We start from the raw sequence: 22,404 nt of genomic DNA, 5'->3' as shown, positions 1-22,404 counted from the left end.
TCCTAGAGAGCTGACAGCTTTCCAGGCCTGGATTTCTCTGATGCTGCCCACAAGTGGCATCTTTGTGATTTGGATTAATGGCCACCCTAAGGAATTTGGACAAAAATGGCATTTTAAGATATGACCCAAGCCAGTGTGTGCACACCAGGGTTTTCATGCAAAGAAGGACTTTACACTTTATCATCCAGGCTGTCGTCTCGCTACACTGCTAAAATGCGGCGACACAACTGCCGACATCAAACGTGATTCCTGCTATTGGTGTCAAACATGGACTTAAAAGACCACAGTCACTATGGACATGTGCCCAGGGCTTACACATGCTGGAAGAGTTAGCCACATACTTTAGCAAATAATGCAAAAATTTAAGTAGGTTAAACCTCTGTCTAAGGTAATGGTGACCAAACTCTCACTGGGTTAGCCCTCAGGGAACCAGGGTGCAATAAAATTAAGCTCTGAGGAAATGCCTTCACTCCCACAGCACCAGACCCAGCTGTGCATGCAGGTAGGGAACACCGTAAGGGAGTCCCTCGCCACGTGGCGTGGGCTGGCCACTGGTTCCAGGAGAAGCAAAATGGCACATGACCTGACCCCGTTTTAATGCCCAGTGTTTGCCATTATTATATATGCACAGCTCCTGAAGGTCTCACATAAACACAACTGCATTTCTGGCTGAAGAGAAGCCCAGCTAGTCTCCAAAATATAGCTAATAAAAATCAATGCCATCTCCATGCTATCCTTTCTCATATTTCCCTCTCAAAGCATAGACAGTAAGCAAATTTTATGGTCACCGCTCCTAGCAAGATGGAAACTGCCATGAGCAAGGGTTTCGAGCTCCAGTGCCAAACACACTGCATCATGGCAGAGCATTCCTGACAAAATTCTTCACTTTTGAAAATTTAAGGCACCAAATTGAGCAAAAGTGAGGGGTCTCCATGCAGCTTGGTGTCTTCAGAGCTGGTATATGCAGCCTGTAGAGCTCACTTCATGAGGGCAGAACAAGCAAACTGATTTACTCAGCTGCCCCTGCAAAAGAGCATTTGCAGCCACAGGAGAGTTTCAGTTTAAGCCTACAAGTTAATCGAACAGCAGATTCAATCAGGAAATCCAAAACAGGAAGATAGACACTAATATACAGTACTGTAAGGCACTCCTACTGGGAAGGGAAAATTGGAAGGCAAATTATGAAGGAGAGAATGATCAGACTCGACTGGTTCAAAAGCAACACAATGAGCTACGAAGCTCAAAGTCTAGCTGTAGGCTCAGCACTGTGAGAAAAGACAGGGACAGAGACAGTGAGAGAGAGAAGGGGGACTGGCTTGCAGCTGAGCAGCAGGGAAAAAAAAAAGAGAGAAGATTATGATGATTATTCCATTACATTTCTTTTATACAGATTAACAGCCGGCTGCAATCTAGGCTGTGACCTTGGGAAGCCCGGGAAACTCAGTGGCTTCTGTCACTACAGGGAAAAAGCAAAATACAACTGTGCAGCTTCCACATTTCATTGAAAACAGACATCCTCTGCTTTTTTTTTTTCTTTAAGTCTTTCAGGACATTATCATCAATCCATTATAACACACATAGTATCCTGATACTAAGAGAAGCCTTGACAAGAGGACCTCTAGAGGTACCCTGCTAATCCACTCCTAAGAGGGCCATCAGAGCCTGTAGCATGTTGTGAAAAACTCAAAGTCCTCACCAAAAAGTACCTTCTCTCACTTATCTAGGAAACCCTCACAACTGCCAATTCCTACCATCCCAGAAATAAGCTCATATTCCTATGTGCCACCCAGGATATTGTGTCACATCACAAAACCATCATTTTTCATCACCTAAGATATACAAAAAAAAACAATGGAAAGATTTCCACATAAGAGATTCAAACTTCTCTTACTATAGGTTGATAATATTAAAAAAAGCTGCATCCCCTAGGTAGGTCCACCTTCCCATTAAAGGAAAGCTAAAGGGTCAGGGCAAAGAGGAAAAGAGGCTTGAATATGGATCTCTACAGTGTCCTAGATTAAAATAATCTCAGACTAACTAAACTGACATGGAAAGTTTCTAAGTAGTTGTAGAGGGTGTGGGCTGCAGAACGGGAAAAGAATAGCAGTGGGGACCAACACACAGCACTGTTAGTAGAGCAGAGACAACCGTGCAAGGGTACAGTGTTTTCTGAAAGCCAAACCATCTACAGAACCCCAGGCTGAGCCTCCTGCTAGCAGATGGCTCTTGCAGGAAAACTGTCCTTTTAGAGTTGGATCTTTTGAGAGTTAGTAATATGAGCAGTAGTTTCAGTTTATTCTTTTGCCTTGCAGTCCTGAAAAATGAATAGGGCTCCTTCCTACTGCATCGGCACCTTCTGAGGGCAGAACCAAGCCTTTCATTATGCTTATGAAAGGCAGTGACACAAGACTTTATTTTACCTGTTCATATGGAATAACTTTTTTTGCATAGGAGCTAGGCATCCCTGAGAGGAAAGCATCTTCCACATTACAGTCTGCTCCTATAGCTACCATGAGAAACTATATTACTTTTCCAAAGTAGAAATTAATGTAAACCCATTTTAGGAACTGGCTTGTTACAACAACATTTTAAAAGAAATGAATTGTATGGTATCCTTTTACATAAAGCTTTGGGCACTGCCACCATATCATAACAATATGCTTTTGCTCTTTGCCATTTGTTATGGCAGTGGCTCCAGACCCACGACTAACTCCAGCGGTTTTGCCGACATCATACTCTTTTTTTTCTGCAAATGTCTGTCAGCAAAGAAACTGTTCTGTAATACCTGTACAAACCCAGAGTAACTCCACCGCTGTCTATGTTGTTATTCCAGAATTCAACTAAAATATCTAACCACCCACACAATTGGTACTTTGGAGATCAGGACATGTTTGTCAAAGTAACTAACAGTTTGCAATGTCTGAACCTTGATTCGTTGTCTCCATAGGTTTTTTGACAGTGCACACACAAGCAGCCTTCTCTAAACTGAGCTGGACATGAACCAGCACTGTAAGGTACCTTAAATATCAGAGCATGATGATATGAAAACCACCACCTTTTTTTCTTTAATGACCCATCATTATGTCTAGAGCCAATTCAAAATAGTACCTGCCAGATTCTGACAGTTTCAGAGCTACTGGCTTTGCCACAGGACTAGTTGTAGTGACACATGCTGTAAAACATGGGAGTGTACTGTTTATTCAGCCAGTACCACTGCAGTTCCTGTTTGCATGACTAATTCCACAATACCTTCCCAGTGTTTGCATTTGTGAACATGCAGGGAATTCTTCACGCGGGAACAGACTTGCAATGAACATTATATCTTTAAGGATGATAGTTGAAAGCAACTCATTTCACAAGCGGAGACACACATCGCTATGTAGTGAAAGTATTAACTTTAGTGACAAAGGTGCATGATTCACCAGGTTTATTAAATACGGGAATCCCTATACTACTTTGCCAAGAACATGGAAAAACCCTCACTTCCTTCCAAAGAATCCCACTGGGAGAAGGACTTCTGGAAAAGAAAGGCACTGGTTGTCTAATGTATACAGATATAAACATGCTTCTATATATATAGTAGTTGCACTCAAATTTGAGAAAGCTCAGATTCAGCTACGTTGACTGGAGGCTGGAAAAGGTAACCACTTATACTCCAGTACAAGGCAATTCGTTGTAGCATTCTACCTTTTAATGTAAGCATGACGTACCCTGTTGTTTCACTTAAAATACTTGAGCAATTAGTGAGGTGCTTCAATGATCAAGACTGCTTTCTGCCTTGAATACAACAGCCTGCAGATAATATAGGAAGCAAAGATCACTATTCTGCATTTTCAGAAACGTATGTGAGAAGAGAGGAAAAACACATATGCATGTGATTGACTTTTTTCTCCTGAAACCATATTTGCTTTCTGTGTATAGATGTGTGTGTATATCTTTGAATGCTTTTATATGTAATACACATATTACTGCAAGGTCTGCAGAAAGAGTTAAGAATGTGGGCTGGAGGGAAGACGATCTCTAAGTGTCCACTGGAGGTGAAGCCACAATGAATTAAACATACTGCCAGTGATGAAATACATCTCCCCAGTTAAATCCATCATGTACTCCCCTTTCACAATACATGTAATTCACCGTGCTTAATACTTCCCTGTGTTCCAGGTGTGTGGAGCAGAACCATACCTCGAGGAACTTCGCTTTCCACCATGGAAGTCATTACAGAAGTATAAAATCCCTTAGAGCTTGCAGAGGATTCAGGACACAAGTTGCACGTGAACACAGCAAACTAGTGTTCCACAATTTTGGAGGTATTTTCTAATTAACATGGGCAAAACCACTATCCTGACTATCAGTCTAACAGGTTCAGGTTAGAGAAACATTTAAAGTAAACTTCATGAAATAAAAACAAAACCAATGTGGACACTTAAAATGTCTTAAAATGTGAGACTAGCAGGAGGTCAGAACCAGCATCATGTTACTGGAGATGAGGACGAGGCCTCACATAGATGAAGAATTACCAGCATAAAACTCAGTGGACTTCAGTGATAGAGCTTAACCAGTATACCTAGCCCAAACAAAAACAGTAGCAAGTCCCCTGCTTATCTACGTATGGAATAGTTCACTGGGGTTGTTATAAATATAGAAGCATAGCTGAAGGAATTATTCTGCGTCTTACGTTTGCAAGCACCCTGAATAAGGTTTGATGGAGATACTTTTCTTTCCTCAGCGAGGAGTGACATGTAAATGCACTGATCTTTTAAAAAGCGCGTTCTGGAAACATGAGGAAATGGAACCATGTGTCCACATCAGAAGGAGCACGTGAATTTAAAATCATTCCTGCCCTATGGGGTTCTGTGAAACACCTCAGCAGAACCTCTGCCAAGGCTAATAATAAATAAATAACACATATAAATAAGTAGATGATTCATAAATTCTAAATGAACAACATAAGAAAATAATGTGGTCACCAGCAGCAAGTATTTTCTGCCTTGATGAAAAGTCTTCTTCAGAGGTGGAAAAGTTGGGTGCTTAATTAGCTAGACATAAAGCATTTCAAGTAAACCATATTTTGTATGAGAGCGAGCGGCTGGACTTCAATGCAAAAATGCAGTTTAGCCATAGGTATTTCAAAGCCAACAAGGCTTTTTGACCACTTTTGGCAGCTGCTATTCACAGATGAAGAAGGTCAGATACTATTTTGCAAAAAGATTTCTGCCTGGCTAAGCTGAGAAGTTGCTTGAGCTGGCAGCTGAGAAAGGGATTCTCTTCAGGCTGGCCACTGCCTTAAGGAACTCATGTGTTCTGATATGACAATTCAAACATGTTGCAAGACTCTTCAAAGTTTTCGTCCATATTCAGTCGCCTCCAGAAGGATTTCTGCTTCTTCTGCAATTCTTTACGCACACACCTGGGGCATGGTACAGCCTTCACTTTGCACTCAGAGTGGAAGACAGCACCACAGCTTTCACACCTGCAAACACAAATTAGCGTCAAAATTGAACGACAAAATAGGACCAGAGCATGCAATGGACTTCACATGGACTGTGGGCAGCAGACATTCCTTCAAACAGTTCTGGTAGCTCAAAGAGGGCTATGTTTCAAAAGAGTGGAGTTGTAAAAGACACTGGCTTGCCCACACCTCTGCTGGTGTAAAGCTACTCAGGACCACTAAAGTAAGTTGACTTGCATCCATTTGCAGTTGCTGAGAATCTGTCCCAGCACTTCTGCTTCACAGGCAGAAGTTTTTAGAAGGATTAATATTTTCTTCTTATTAACTAGTATTCAGGTCTATCACAGAATAGACATCAGTTTTGTTTTAGGAAAGACAAGTTTGTTGCTTTGCTTTGTAAATGAAGAGTAACAGTATTCATTTCCATTAAGATATATTTCAGCATTTGCAACAGCCAACTTATGCCATTTTCCTCATTGAAGTTCAAGTGGTCAGCCGTTCTGGAAACGCTAAAATACAGTTCACTTCAACAGCAGGAGAAGAAGTCATTCCACAAAGTAAAAAATGAAACAGAGGTAGGTGATACTTTCTGTTCTCCGTCCTGTGGAAGATCAGACTAGATCAACACAATTATAGCTTCTGGCATTCAAAGCTGTGCTTATCTGTTCTCAAACGTGGTATTATGACTTTAAACAAATCAACTGCTCAAACAAGATGACTGGATTACTTTTGGGACACTCTGAGGCAATGGAGGTAATATCACAGCAGACCAAGCCCCAGTTCCAGCTAGCTGTGAGCAATGAAACATCTGGTGATCATGGAGTGGGCTAAAACTAAACAGCTGGACATTCTCAGCCTTTCAATGCAAATAACTATCTGTGGTGATGAGTCAAGTCACTATAGCTTTGCAGTGAAATGAAAAAAATAAAAGGATGACAGTGTCAGAGGTACAAAGTCTTAGATGCCAGTCGGATAATCAAATAATGAAAGCAACAAAACATCAAACTTCAGAACAATTCTGAAATACAAATGAGGGGTACTGATCACCCTGGTGATTCTGTGGGAAGTCTTGAAATGCCTTGCACTCTTCCTTTTTCACAGCTATTGCAGTCAAATGGCTATATGAGAATCGAAGTATCCATTGTTATATCTTTAGTGAGTTTTTTGTTTGTTTGCTTTCAGCTTTTTTTGTTGTGTGGTGTTTTGGTTTTTTTTTTTTAGAAATAAGGTTCTTGTCTTCAAGACTGTGAAGAAAAATTGAAAACGTGAAGAAATAAACTCTAAACACTGAGAAGCTGTAAGGCAAATTGTAGTACTTGGCATGCAGTCTGGCAATACTGAGAGAAGTCCATAAGCTAATACAACTTGTTAGCTGCACCAGCTGCATCTGCATCTCACCTGTAACTTTAAAAAAACTCTTTCTGACCTGGCTGCACTTTAAGTTTTATGCATGGGTCCAAACATGGTCTAAATTTTAGTAACTGCAGAGTTTTGAGAAGGCTATGCAGAGGTTTAGAGAGGCACATTTCTAGCTAGCATAAACTGATAAAGCTCAAGTAACAAGAAGAGGAAGGTTAAAGAGGCTAAGTATAATGCTGTATATCTACTAACTTCTATGCTCTCTTGCAGTAAAACTTGACTGTCATATTTCTAAGTCCATCCAGCTAGTGAGTCTAAATCTGGTTTTGAATCAAGAAACTGGCTCACACAGATATATATATATAATTTCTGTGCTCAGAGAGTGTGTGTTATGGCCCTGATCCAGTGAAGCACATAAACACATGCTTAGGACTCATATCCCAGTGATTTCCTTGGGATTACTGATCTGCCTACAATTAAGCATGTGCTTACGTGCTTTGCTGGATTGGGCTCTCCATGAATAGACACACTAATGGATGAGGGAGAGACAGAGAAGACAGCAGCATCTTTAAAACTTTACATCATTCTGAACTGACACTAATGGTGATTTTATCAAGCTAATTCTCCCTTGTTAGTCAGCAATTTACAGTGCCCTGGAAGTTGCTAGAGGGTAATGATTGATGAGGAGTGTAATTTTGTGCTCTCACATTGCCACTCCCTACACTTGCTCAATATTTCTCCTCAGTACATATGGAGGTGACAAAGCTTACCAGAAACTGCTGCTGAAATGGATGGAGCAGGATAAGAGAAGAGCCAGCACACCTGCTCTCCCCAGTCAAAAGCTATCAGCAGAGAAAACAAAGATTGATGGTGTTTAAATTAATATGAATTAATTTTTCAGAAACAAGCTCAGTGGAAAAAACTAACAAATTCCTCTCACATCACTCAGAACCAAAAAAAAGAGAAGAAATGTCTGCACTGTTATTTATTAGAGTTGGTGCAATAGCCGAAGCTCTGACCAGGACCCCACATGATCAGGCACTAACCAGAGGCAGCACAAACAGCCAGCCTGGATCTCACAGTCCATTGCACTGGCAGCCATCGTGACCGTCGTCGGTCCATTCTGGCTCCCCCACCCTTGACTGCCACCCTGAAGACCTATTTTCTTCTTTCGCCAGTGAAGACTGATGTACTCCTAGGCCCAACCGCGGGGTGCAGATGACAACAAAAGAGCCGCGTGGAAGAACAGTGCTCTGAGCTGGAGAACAAAGCTGTCTCTTGCTCTTCGTAGGGACAGGTAGAGACAATACCTGGGTCAGTCTTCACTGCATGCTTGTATCCTCTCACTGCTAAAGAAACTCAGTCAGCAGGGTCGGGGGACAATGCTGATCTCGCTCTGCCTTTGTGCAAATGGTAAGGTAGTCCCTTTAAAGTGATGGAGCTATACTACCCCAACCCATCTACAGCTTTGCTTCTCACAGTATTAAATACAGTCAGTCTTAACTTACCCTGGAAAAGTCAACTGGTTGACCACTCCTAATCTCACCGCAAGAAATTTTCCAGTGATACCAAAAACCCCAACAAAATTATATTCCCTCTTAGAATATTACAAACAGATTGCTTCTTATTTAATCCTGACATCTAATTTTATCTCCACATGTGAGTTTCACAGTTTTTCTTTACTGTTGTTTTCAAGCCTCAGTATTCCAAAATGCCTTTATTTCTCCAGAGAAAAAAGACATTTTGTAGTCTACAAAAGGCTCACCTAATAGTTCAGTACACTTACTTATCTTTCCCTTAACTCTTCCTGTTGTCATAGGTAATTCACAGTCAGGTACTATTTCTGAATCCTGACTTCTTTGGCTAGAGGCCAGAAAGTCTCTCCATCTTTTGTGAGATTTCTATACACCACTGATAATAAGCTGATGGGCCCGTAGCCATTCAGGACTTTCATATTTCCTTCTTTAATAAATGATATTGCGATACTGCACATTAACAGCATCTTGCTATTTTTCAGACATTACTTGAACAACTGGTGAACATTGCATGTTGTTTTCATTCAGACTTTCAGTCTTCTGAGGTGGCATCTGAAATACTTTCCTCTCTATTTCAGTGTTTTCTCTCTTTTTTTCTCTTTCCTGACCAACTCAATTTCTGTTGAGACTACAGGGGGTGTTTTATGTTTTACGGACATTTTACTTGTTTGAACACCAGAGTAACAAAAATGCAGAGAATTATTCAATCCTCTAAATAATTTCTATTGCACTGAAAAGTGTAAGAGAGAAAGGGCAAAGCTCTCCACAGCCAGACAGGTATTATAATGCTCTTATTATTATCATTACTAGTTACAAAAGAAAAGCCTTGCTACATTAAAAGCATAAAATCATTCCTTGTATGCTGAGGAAATGTCAATGTTAATATCTCCCATTAAGTCTGGGCATTTGAAACGCATACATACCAATATTTGGTAAGTTGTAAATTCTTTTCATGCTTCCCACAGGTATTTCACAGGCTTTTGGCTCAAGTAATTCCAGATTCTGGACAACCAATTGATTACACTCCTATTTCTCCTCTGTACTGCACCACCATTTAGGCGCCCATGGGTAAGATCAGGTGCCCAAAGAGGAGCTGCAATACAAAGAAGCTTCAAAGATCTTCCACCTTAAGCAGACAAAATAAACCAGGGATGATCAACTGGTGGCCGAGGGTGTCATCTGAAAGACAGTTTTATTTGTCTTCTAGGAACCTTACAGGTTAACAGACTGACCAGCGTGACCTTGTTGGGATGAAGCTTCTGGGATCAGCAAGGTTTATTAGAATAGCTTCGGTACTACGCACAGAGGCTGTACCTGTCTGGCTTCCAAACACCAAGTGGGGAATCAAAGCAGCTCATGGTTATGCTGTTCATCCCTGAAATGAACAAATGGTGGATGACAGATATACCACCATTCCCACCTCACAAATGGGAAACAAAAGGTGAACTCACTTGCTCAAGGTCAGCCAGGAGCTCTTAGAAGAGCTGAGAAGGGCAAAGAGCTTTCCTGTCTCACTGCAATGCCGTGTTCACCCATCATCCTTTTTCTTGTAATATTATATATTAACTTCTTTTTTTTCATTTAAAAAGCCCATTTCCTCTATGCCAAACCTTGCACACATCTGCTCAAGTGAGTAATCCCTTTAAAGGAATTTCAGTAAGGATTTGATTTAGGGCTGAACCCTTCAATGACTAGAACTCTTCAGGTTTTTTCCTTTCCCTTCATGCAAAGTGAAAACAAGATAAAATAAGGTTGTTCATTATGTTTTCTTTAGCTGATGCTATACATTCACCAAGCATCCAAAATACTAAGCCACCTGTAACTTGGCCATTAAAAAAACCCCAAAGAGCAAACCACAGTAGCTGAAGTAAACCTTGCCTGGGGATTCCAGCCTGATCACCATCCCACACTACGGACGTGTGCCTGTCTGTAAGTATTTCTGAATTACTCAGCTGTGAGTATCACAGACGCACCCTTCAAAACTCTCAGAGAGTTTAGCAGAACACAAAGGAAAAGAAAACGGACTAGCCTGTGTTCACTTACAACACAAAAAAAGCCCCAAAGGCAATCAATGCCTGACACACACGTGCAGCAATATTATTACAGTTGCCTAGGAACCAACCCAAGGAGCCTGCCTAGGGAGGGAAGCCCATGAGGCAAATGAATGGAAGAAAGTTGGCATTAATATAACATTGATTCGTCCCTATAAGGAGCTTGTTAAGATAATGGCTTGTATGACATACTTACGGTCTTTACTAGACACAGGGGTTTTTTTAAAATATCCTACTTAAAACCTGTTAATACTTCAGACTAGCTTTTGAAAAATTTGCCTCTGAAGAGGGGAAAAAAATAAGGCCAAACAAAACCAGAGCAGAGCCCACTACCCAGCCCCTTAAATTGTTACATGTCTGAAATTCACTCTAAATGATTAATTCCGTATTCAGGGAGCCAGCAGTGATTCAAAGCACAATCATAGTTTTCCTTTCCATATACCTGCTCATCAGACAGGGGTAACCCTTGATATGCCAGCAGAGCTTGAAAACGCTCCTCTATTATAAAGGCATGGCTGGCTCCTGGGCTGGCCCCGGAGGGTACAGACACAGTGGAAATAACACCAACCGCCAACCATCGACCCAGCTCGTGTGCTGGGGGTACCGATGCAGAGGGGTGGGGTGGTTACAGGTGGCAGCTAGCAAGGACTATACAGCAACTGTCAGCCTGCACTGATAGGACTCACCAAGTAGAGTGCCTGCGGTTCGCACCTCTGGAACAGCTGCAGGGACCAGACCCAACACAGCCTGACACAATGTCTGTGACCACCACGACCGCTGCTCCAGTAATGCCACCCCAGGATGGCTGAATGACATGCTACCTGGTGTCCTTGCATGAAAACTGCCAGAGCAGGGTCTGCTCCCTTTTACACAGCATGGGTTAGACTGAGTTGCTGGAGAAGTGCTCCAGGCAGCGGGGGAGGACGAATGAATACGGCCCTGTCGTGGCTTGGCTGCCCAGGGCTTGCCACTGGGTGCCTCCCCACCTGCACCATCTCTTGCCCCTAGTCCTGTCATGCCAGCACCCACTGCCAAGGTCAACTGCATCCAACAGATGTGCAAAGTGGTCAGAGATATTAAAGCCTCACAAATGAGGGGAAAAGCGGGCAGGTCACTGGAGGGTAGAGAAAATCACCAGTGCTCCACCAGTGGGGGAAAGCATCAGTGCTAACTCCTCCATCACTAGACCCAGAGAAATCGCAGAGCAGGCCTTTGTTTTTGGTGCTCACAGAATAATTAGTTACAGCTGGGGCTGAACAAGAACAGCTTGATTTAACCACCTGCTATCCTCCTGTGATAGCTGTGTCCTACACACCGCAGATCTACAGATCCTACACCTGCTGTGTTACTGCACTGGAGCATGGCAGCAGGGTCAAGCAGGAGCAAAGGGATCCTACAGTTCCCAGACCCCTGTTTGCAGAACTCTCTCGCTCCTGATTAAGGAGGGAACCATGTCCTCAGCTCCCTCTCAGCTGTGGCTGCTGGGATTTACGCTACATTTGTCTACCTATGTTTCCATACTTGCATCCAGCAGGAGAAATAAGGACTGACTGTCAACCTCAGTACTGCACCTTGCGAGTTGTCCAAGTACAGAGATCCCAAGCCAAGTATAGTGGCCTGTACACAGCAGTTCGCAAGAAACCAGTAAAGGGACACTAAAACCAGTATTAAAACATTTAATCTGAAACTCATGTGATTACACTTTAGTCAGTGGAGCTAAGTTACTTTGAAAAGAGGAAAAGCCCTACAGTGTGGTAGATCCACTACCTGCCAACCACTGCAGAGGCTGAGATGCCACAGAGATTCCAGTGTTTACATTGCTCAGACATATATCCCTTGCATCTGCTAGCTGCCATGCCATGAACTGGACTTCGCCTCTCTACCTCTCCTATTATTAATGAACTGTATTCACAAAGTGGTGGTTGAAGACTTAAAAGCAACGAGTTAGGCAATACTATTAACAGTAATATTAACATACTGCCCTCAACTGTTATAATTTGACCGCACGATGCTACTATTTTGCATTTTTCTGCAAGTCTCAAGTCTGGAAATCCTGTGATTAAGCCAGGATTTACGCTTTTAATAAAAGAGAAAGGCAAAGGCACCTGGACTTCATAGCTCTGCTGTCATGTTGAACACATACCTACCTGGGCCCAAGATGGAAAAAACGAAATTAACATTTAAAAAAATAAAGTAAGTATATAAACAACAAGATTCTTGACGTAATCTTAGAATTTCTGAGCACTTAGAGCTGGCAGTGTTGGCTTTCATGGGCTAAAAAGCAATTGAAAAGCTGTTGTGTGGTCTACAAGAAACCATATTAGTAAGATGGACAAATCTATCTTAAAAGGGGAATTTACATTAGGAAGGAGGAGGATAAATTAAAAGGTCTTGACTGGCAAGTTTGAAATAACTAGAGTGAGGAAGAAGGCACAGCAGGGGAGCTCCAAAATAGAAACTGGAAGCAAGGTGGGAGCCATGTTCAGCCAGCGTGGAAGAGCATAAGGCAGCATGGCAGAGACCCTCCTACTTGAAATAAATACCTGCCTTTGCGCTGAACGTTCTAGTTAAGACCACTCTGACACGAGGCAGGTAAAACCAACCTCTAAAGCTAATTCAGTTTGAAAATACAATGCTTGATGAAAAAGCCAGTATATTTTATCTCTTTCTTTTTATGTATTCTAGATAACATTACTGTGCACAGACAAAAATCAGAAGATCTGAGCCAGAAGATTTTGACCAGTTTTGATGGATTCAGGCAAAATTAAATTATCAAGAGAACTTAACATCTACTTAGGTGCCTAAGTTTCTTTAAAGAAAGTGCTGCGCAGATCACTTAAGGGTGCTTTGAACCAACTATCAACATCTGATAAGCTAAGCTCTTTCAAAAATTAGGTACTAAACTACTAGCACAGGTCAGGTGAACTGGGCTTGGGGAAAGGCTGTCTAGCATAAAACATACTAATCAAAGCAAGAGGGAAAATTATGTACTTTGAGTGATGCCTTTGACCTGTGCCAAGCAATCTCCTGGAAATGCTCTATACTACGTATTTCAGTTTCTCCACCTAATATCTATCTCTAACATTCTCACAAATGCTCAAAGTTGGTTTTGTCCAGTGACACAGCATTCATAACACAGCGAGCTGTAACCCTGCAAAGACTTTGGCATGCATGTAAAGCTAAGCACTGCCTCAGTGCCTTTAGTAAGACTTCTCACTATTGTAAAGTTAAGTACATTCATAGGTCTTATCAGGATGGTGGTTGAAGATTATAGAGGCATCCAAGCTGGTTGATACAGTCAAGCCCGTTCTGTGGCACATCTATTTTAAACTTAGGTCTTCTGGTTTGTATCTTAAAAGGCCTACATGTCTTAACTGATCTGCAGAACAAATTAACTTCATAAAGTGAAAACAGCTTAGCCTTGATAAATGAATACGAACACAAAAGAGCAACTCTCCATGGTTCACATAGATCTATAGTCACCACATAAAAGGCAAGGAATTGACTAAATAGTTCTTAACCAAGCTAGAAGCTTTACCAGCAAAACAAACAAATTGCCTGTGAAAGTAGTCACTAGGATGCCAACACACAGACAAGACAAAAACTTTATTAACTGGGTAGCATATAATAATCTTAACCATAACTACTAATTAATTACTTAATTATCTAACTGGACAGAAAACCATTTTCATGAATAATTCTATTCCTATTCCAATGGCATTTTTCCTCAGTATTCCTTAAGATTTAAAACTTGTTGAAAATTGTTCCATGTTATAAAACAAATACAGTCACATATTATAGACAACAGTACCATTCACAGGCATTCTCAGCCTGGAGAAGAGGCGGCTCTGGGGAGACTTTGGAGCAGCCTTCCAGTACCTAAAAGGGGCCTACAAGAAAACTGGGAAGGGATTTTTTTACAATGGCATGGAGTGATAGGACAAGGGGCAATGGCTTTAAACTGGAAGAGGGAAGATTTGGATTAGATACAAGGAAGAAATTCTTCGCTGTGAGGGCGGTGAGGCAGTGGAAGACGTTGACCGGAGAAGCTGTGGATGCCCCCTCCCTGGAAGTGTTCAAGGCCAGGTTGGATGGGGTTTTGAGCAAGCTGGTGTCTGGTGGAAGGTGTCCCTGCCCATAGCAGGGGGGCTGGAACAAGCTGGTCTTTAAAGTCCCTTCCAACCAAACCATTCTATGATTCTACGATTTTCTTTTCACTTCTGCCTGTTTTTTTTTTTTAATTTTAAGAGAAAGAAACAAAAACTTTCCACCATGTTAATGAAGAACAAGCAGTATCAGAACAAATTGAGTGGCAGTGCCTGGCTGCTAACAAATGGGCAAGGATAGCTCTAACAAGCCAATTTATAACCAGGAATTTTTAAACTCAGTTCACAACACTTCTACAAGTAAAATTAGTGCTATAATAGGATATTTTTATACATTTATTTGCTAAATTTAAGCCCGGGGCAAATTTAGTCCCAGAAATAAAACAGGAGGTAGGTTAAGTTGCCTGAGCTCCAGCAAAAGCAGAGCTGTGAGAGTTTATATTAGCTGGCAATTTGATCCATGAAATGTGCAATTAACTCGGGAGGCTTTAAATATAGTTGTCCTGATTTAAAGGCCTTCAAAAAGATGCCGAATTTGTGAAATGTAGAAAGAACGCTGATGAACTGGTATATGAATATGGGTAAGACAGAAGAGAGGAAAATGGGGGACAGAGGAATCAAACTGACTGGGAGAGGCATCTTAAAGGATGGGACAATTTTAAAGAAATTGTTTAACTACTGAATCACAGTTTTCATTAAGCTCTGTGCAGAATGGCCACCTTCCAAGAAAAGCCACAGAAAGGAAATATCATTAGAAAGCTTATGACTTTGTGAGCCCACCCTTACATTCAAGTCAGCAAACTGTTGTGCTGTATTGTTGAGCAGGATGTAAAGAGCCTGCCAAGCACAGCCCACAGACCCGCTAATTAAGTGAACTGATTGTGTTTGTTTTGGAACCGTTTGCCAACAAAGGAATGTGTCATGCTGATTAGTGAGAGAAGGGTATGTAATATGTGTGTATTCAAACCCTGAGGAGTGCATAACCCAGGTATTTGCTCTGTTTGCTCAAGGACTGACAAAAATGACTCTCAAGCAAATAACCTGACCAAAGAGAAACTCCAGTCCTCAAGAGGGGCCCTCCTTTTCTCTCAGCTGTATCTATCTAAAGGAGACCCATCCTTCATAAATTCCTACTGGGGACTGCTCCAGAAACTGTTGAGAATATTTTGGACAGAAACAATCTCTCCACCTCAAAGCTGACCTAAGAGACCATGAGTATGAAAAGGTAACAGCCAGCTGAGAACCACCTTGGAATTGTAATGGCCTCCCTGACAGTTGTCACTCTTCTCTCCAAAGAGTGAGAAAGGTTAGGGAGGTAGCCAGAAAAACAAATGCCAGCTCAACACAGACATACCCCCACACAAACAGACCTCACTTTTCAAACATTCAACAGAGAGGTGAAGTTTGCAAAAGCTGTCATGTACCCACTTCTGAATATTTCTAACCTAACCGCTCAGTTTGCTGGTAGAATTAGTAGCATGCTTAAAAGTCAATGAGCAACATTCAAAAACAAGAAGGAAAAACATGGTCTTCAGAGTTCAGCTGCTCTTCCCTCCTTAACTCAGCAGCTACAGCCAGGGTACTTGGCAGTCTAGTACTGAGTACAAAATGTGAATACTATGCTGTAGACAGCAATTCTAGAAAACCAGGATTGAGAAAGGGAATCATAGTCAATTCTCACTGTACATTGTGGACTCAGAATAGTACAACTAAATCACAAACCTGAGCTAACTGTCTACTCAGAGCTCTCTATGACACTTAACTAACAAGCAAAGCTGAACAAGTCATCAGAAATTTCAGGTATAATTGCAAGTCTTCACATGAACCTTTTGTGACTTGCCGTTCCATCTGCCACAGGTTACTCTGTATATTACCTATTTCTAACTAGCTTCCTCACCTTACACTTGTCATTGTAGTGGTCAGCACAGATGAGAAATCTCTCATCTGTAAGAGATGGAAACAAACACAAAACCCCTCTACCTGGCCTTCTCCTTCACTGCTTTGCAGCTGATGGAGCCGCACAGTAAAACACACAAGCTCCTCTGTTGGCATGAATTGACTCTAGCCTGAAGGTGGAAAAGAGCAAAAGTATGAAACTGAAATAATCTGGTTAGCTTCACAGAGGTGCATGTGCACACACGAGTAGTAATGAGATGAGAAAACCAACTAGCAAGGGAAATGGAAAATGCTGGAGATAAAAGCAAGGTTTAGTGATAAGGAGTACAAAAGGAGTAAGCAGAATGATCTCTGACAAAATAAGAAAGAGAAATATTGGAGAACCTTTAATGCTGATTGTGTTTTAATTAAAATCATTAACAAAGTCTGCTGCCTTTGGCATGACATCAACCATGACTTCACATTTGTGAAATATGAACAAAAGTCCTTCCTGGCTTCTGATTCACATAAAAACAGGAGCTTGAGCAGCTTCTTTTGGCTTTCACTGAACTGATGACAAATACTGTTTGATTCCAGAAGGTTTTAAACTCTGTAATTGCAAGGTAAGACTGATCTCAGCTGAAGGGCGGGGGAACAATATACACCCAACAATGTTTTTGTGACCAAAAATTCCCCAGACAAATCAAATGCACAGACATTTCAAGTAAACCTGTCTTCCCAAATGCTCTTACACATTCTCATCAATCGTTTGGGAATGTCTTCAATCACCTTTTACACAGTCTCAACAGACATGTTTTATGTCATCTTAGTGTCTCTCTCTAACTCAGACTGTCTCACCATGCACCCTAGATACATTCTTTCTTCAAAACTGTTTATAGAGCTCAGCTGCACACCTTGTTTAGCTTATGCCCACTGCTTTGTCAATGCATTTTTTAGAATGAGAGCCTGGAAAAAGAATGTGCAAACAGTCTTTGAAACTCCGGTCAGGCTGAAAATCCCTGAAGAGTAGTCCGTGGTTACTTGTAATTTAACATCTTTGTGTACGCAGGGGAATCAGGTTCTTAACAAAGCCCTTTTAACAGGCTGGTCCTGATTGTTTCCAAAGGTGGCTCTTCAATTTTTTTCCCTTCAATGCAACACTTTGGAGAACAAATTAAAATGACTGTATTTGAAACAGCCAGAAAAGTACTTATCTATGGAGGAATGCTGTGCTGTCAGATATACTGTCTTCCTGTTGCATTTAAAAAAAACAAAACAAAACCAAAACAGATTCTCCAAGACATTTTTGAAAAAGAGTAACACTGCTGTGTTGCCAAGTCTGCTCTGGTTTCCTGCATTTTGCTTCTAGGTTTTCCATGTGACTCCTGTCCCTGATCTGGCATCCAGTAGCATCAGATAATGTGAAATAAAAGTTCTTTCATTTAGTTTAGCACTGGCATACGCTCATGTTTGTTTTGTAGCCACCCAAGAATAGCAATGTCATTAAAAAAAAAAAAAATCTTGCATACATATGCACAAAGTAGTATGCACACAGAAAACAAAGAATTAGCCATAACATTTCATGTGAAAAACACTTTAGAATAGATGGTTCTTGTTTTATAATGAACAATCCCAGTACATCATGCGTCCAGGGACACCAGGTACCAGAAAGATGTCTGTGATCACTCCAGAGAATCCATTTACCTTTTCAGGACACTTTGCAAACTCAGAAGAGCTTTGGATAAATCACACTGCATGATGCTACTGGGGACTCATCCCTTTTTGAACAGCTGTTCTCAGACTTACAGGGCTTTGAGAAGTAGCTTTTCCCATCTATTTCCAAGCCTGCTTGTCATGGCCTCCCTGAACCAGTAATCTAGTGTAGCTGCCCAGAAACGTGCATTAGTGGGATTCAGTCCTCTCTTATCTAAATAAGAGGTCACAAGGCTGAGAATCTGCAAGGATATCATATGCGAGTCAAATATACCACTGACATCACAGTACCTGCTCGTAGAAATGTCCTCAAAGGGGTAAAGGATTTCTCCATTGTTGCAAATCTCACAGATGAAACCCTTTTGACTACAAAGGCTACAGCTGTACACATGAGAGGTGGCAAACTTGATCACCTTCCCCAAGAAAGGAGCCAGCTTTCCTTCAATCACCTGAAATGAGAAGACAGTATTGAATGAACCTCATAAAAACGACTAGAACTCTCTGAAGGACTGAGACAATATTTATTAATACAGAAATGCAGCTAAGTGCTGCTGGTTAAAACAACAGGTAAGTTACTTCGCAACAATTATAGCTCCATGAAATCACAAGTGATCATAATAGCCAATGAACTGGCAATGATGCAAATGTAAAAATAAAGTTACTATCTCTCTGTAAGTCTCTACGTGGCAATAACATACAAGATTAGTAGACATTTTAAGCACAACAATGCATTCATATACTAAGGTAGAAAAAAGTAGATAGAAAATGAGTTTAAGGCTTCCATATTATCATCTGGCAGCTATGGATACTGCCTCACATTTGTGATTTTAATTTCTTGTTATTTTTTTATGCACAAATCACAATTTTGTCTTTGTTCCTTTTCCTCCAAACCACAAGTTTTTTGCATATTTTTTGTGAACAGAACCTTGGCTTTCCTCCTTTAGTAAGGTTGTGTTTCCCATTGATAACCATTAAAATACAATATTCCCCTCATTGTCAAAATGAATAAATTCTCAGATAAAATCTTGAACAGGAACTGGTTTTCTTCCCCCCTCAGTGTCCAGCTCTCAAATCGAGAAGTTCCTCACTGTCAGACAATCCTGCTAGACCATTAGAAGTGATTAGCACTCCCTGTGTTGGTGTGAAATAACGGCCATGCAGTATAGATTAAACTGCTAGCCACAACACTCCTCTAAATTTGTGACTTGGTGACAATGCCTCAATAAGGGTGCTATTCAGGCAAAATACTTTCCATTCAGAACAAACTTGCAGAGGCTTTAAGGAATGGGAATAATGAAGATGGAATAAGGCTCTAAGTGTATATCCCTCTCTCCAGGGCTTCCTGTGGTCTGAATGGCAGCCTGCCAGATTAGGGGTAGAAATGTGTCATGGGATTTGATAGCGACCTCCTATAAAAAGGAAAAAGAATGCAATAATTGCTGATTGAAGACTTGCACAGGGCTGTGCCCTGAAACCTAAAAGTGGGGAGATTGGCACTTAAAAGTGTGCCAGATTTAGTTCAGGCACCCCTTTCCTAAATATGGTAATACACCACTTGTAATTTGGGTTCAGTGTAAACGAATCTAGAGAAAGCAAAGGTCAAGGCAGAGAACAACCACAGGGATTTTGGAAGCACTCCTCTCCTATGTAAAGTAGAAAGGAAATAAATTTGTGTTCCAGGGCAACTTTCCGCTAGCTGAGATAGCCACTATTAAGGAGTACACATGGGAAAGGAGGTGCATAAGTAGTGCTGATGCTGATGGCATTCAATGGCACAGGCTGAAATGTGCCCCCTCTTTGCTTTCAGCTCTAGCCTGCTAACAACATCTGCAACAACAGGAAGTGGCAATGTTATTGCCAGTACTGCAGATAGGACATCTGCTCATGTTAGAGGAAAAATGACGTTCCTATTGCATCCTGGGATAGGAAGATCCCCTTCAACCAGAATATAAACAATGCAGAGAAGCTGCTGCATGAAATATGAAAATAAAGCCATAGTTCAAGGTAGTGATATTACTAACCTTCTAACAGATGGTCAGAAGTTAGTTTAGCTCTCCTAGGCTGAGTTTTGTTTCTCATTTTAAGGAAAGGAATTTTTTGCTTGCAGAGTCCAGAGTTACAGAGGGTCCAAAAGCCAAACAAGTTGGAAGTAGGGGAAAGACATGAAAGCTGATAGTGTTCGATAAACAGGAGGAAAACAGGGAAGCTACCCAGCTAGTGACGTGGCTACAATCACCCTTCAAAAAGCCATTTAGCACTAATAGATGAAATACGCATACAAAGATAATAAATAAACCACAATACGTACATGTTTTCCAAAGTATTTTCATGCTACAGCAACCACCTCTGACAGGCCACAAGAGCTCAGCTTAAAATGCCAAGCTGAAGACAGAGCTGCAAACAAACTCCCTAAATCTGTACTAATGTCACTGTCAGCAAGGACTTAAAAGTTAAATCTCTGAATTAAAACCACATTTATATAATGTAATAAACAAAGTTAACATAATCTATTACCTTCCTAAGCACCAGAGGTGATTTTAAGTCTGTACAAGGCACAAAAGGTTTCCTATGCTGAAAAGCTTGCAACCTAGCAAGACAGATTGAGAGTGGGCAGCTGCCCCCAAGGAGCTGGTGCTATTTGTCCCTATTTATTCAGCTATTTGTATGGTTCATCACAGCACTGTAGTGGGTTGGCTTGTAACTCTGGCCACTGCAGACGTACAATGAATCATAGAATAGTTTGGTTGGAAGGGACCTTAAAGATCACTGAGTTCCAACCCCGCTGCCATGGGCAGGGACACCTTCCACCAGACCAGGTTGATCAAAACCCCATCCAACCTGGCCTTGAACACTTCCAGGGAGGGGGCATCCACAGCTTCTCTGGGCAACCTCTTCCACTGCCTCACCACCATCCTCACCAGGAAGAATTTCTTCCTAATAGTTAATCTAAATCCCCCCTCTTCCAGTTTAAAGCCATCGCCCCTTGTCCTATCACTACATACCCTTGTAAAAAGTCCCTCTCGAGCTTTTCATCATGAAGATGGTACCTTCAAAGAGCCATGCATGCCAATTTTGCAATGTGGATTACAGGTCATTTTACTGTATTACAGGAGGAAGACAAAATGCAACATCAAACTGATGTTATCACTATTTTTAGCATCTGTAAATTTTGTGTCATTTTGTTTCATCAGAGATCTCAAGGCTGTGCACAGGATATGACTTTTCCTTGCAGCTTTCTCTCATTTGTGTTTGTAGTTGATAAGAATAAAATCCTCATCTCCATTTACCCTGGTAAGCAAAAAGGATTATTTCACTCGCTGTCCCCAGGAGGAGTTTCATGGTAACACTTCCCCAGTGAGTGTTTTATGGCTTGGGAAAAGGAGCATAGGACATGTAATCAAAGGTGTCAAAACTTCTGTGACTAAGCACTCTCTTGTGACAGCTGGAGGCCCAGGGTCGGTCAGTTTAGACATCCCAGAACCATGATGGCAGAGTCCCAGGATGTTCTCCCAGCTGTTCCTCAAGGAAACACAAGCGATTAAACAATAGAAGTGTGTTAAACAAACGTAATGTATTATCCAGATATCAGGGAAACCAGGCCCCGGGGCAGGGGGGCGGGAAAAGACCTCAAGAGGCCGTCTTGGCAGAGCCAGTAACATCTGTGTCGTTCTTTACAGCTGTATCTGTTACTAAAGCCTTTCAGTGACGGAGACTCCACAGCCCCCATGCAGTGTAACCCAGCACATCTCTGTTCTCACTGCTGGAGTCACTCCTAAGCTTTGACCCAAACCTTTCCCAAGGACATTTCAGTTTAGAAAATAAGCTTACAAAATGAGTTTACAAAATAAAGAAACTGTGAAATCGCACACTATGAGCTGCAGAACAGTCTATCACATTTCATAAGAAACATGGAAATTTAGCATAAAAGTAAGTTAAGAGTATGCCAAAGGAACAGAAACCAAAAATGTCACCATTGACTTATCCCTGTAATATCACACAGTCCCAACATGCACCTGCAAAGGCTTAAAAATTTATTCCTGCCTCTTAAAAAAAAAAAAAGCATCAAGCTTAAAACAAATTAAAATTTTGCTGAGTTCAGATTCTCTTCTACCTATAGCACACATGAAGAGCAAGGTCTGTTTTCTAATCCAAATTCTTTGTAGTGCAAGCAATTGCTTCGTTGTCCAAAATTAAGAGTGAAAGGTGTCTGATGATGGCATCCTGGTCATCAACTGATGGAGGGTGCAATACAGCTTTCTCTTCCTAAACTGGTTGAGAAACCCATCCCAAAAAGATTCTGAACACAGGGCGACGCT

At 41.4% G+C, this 22,404-nt stretch overlaps 1 protein-coding gene across 1 annotated transcript in view; it reads right to left on the bottom strand.

Annotated features, from left to right (window-relative positions):
- Positions 1-5,292: 5,292 nt before the first annotated feature.
- The window catches only part of PLEKHM3 (pleckstrin homology domain containing, family M, member 3), a gene marked incomplete at its 5' end in the record, with an annotated part of 64,197 nt that continues 47,085 nt past the window's right edge, over positions 5,293-22,404 (bottom strand). Inside the window, 2 exons of the mRNA XM_009698025.1 lie at positions 5,293-5,470; positions 18,380-18,537. Of these exons, the coding sequence (XP_009696327.1) occupies positions 5,293-5,470; positions 18,380-18,537 (336 nt within the window). The remainder of the gene's footprint in view (positions 5,471-18,379; positions 18,538-22,404) is intronic.

Source organism: Cariama cristata, unplaced genomic scaffold, assembly GCF_000690535.1.
Source record: "Cariama cristata isolate BGI_N322 unplaced genomic scaffold, ASM69053v1 scaffold37533, whole genome shotgun sequence".
NCBI classification, from domain to species: Eukaryota; Metazoa; Chordata; class Aves; order Cariamiformes; family Cariamidae; genus Cariama; species Cariama cristata.
The sequence above is the reverse complement of the archived record's forward strand: the minus strand, read 5'-3'. Positions and strand labels throughout refer to the sequence as shown.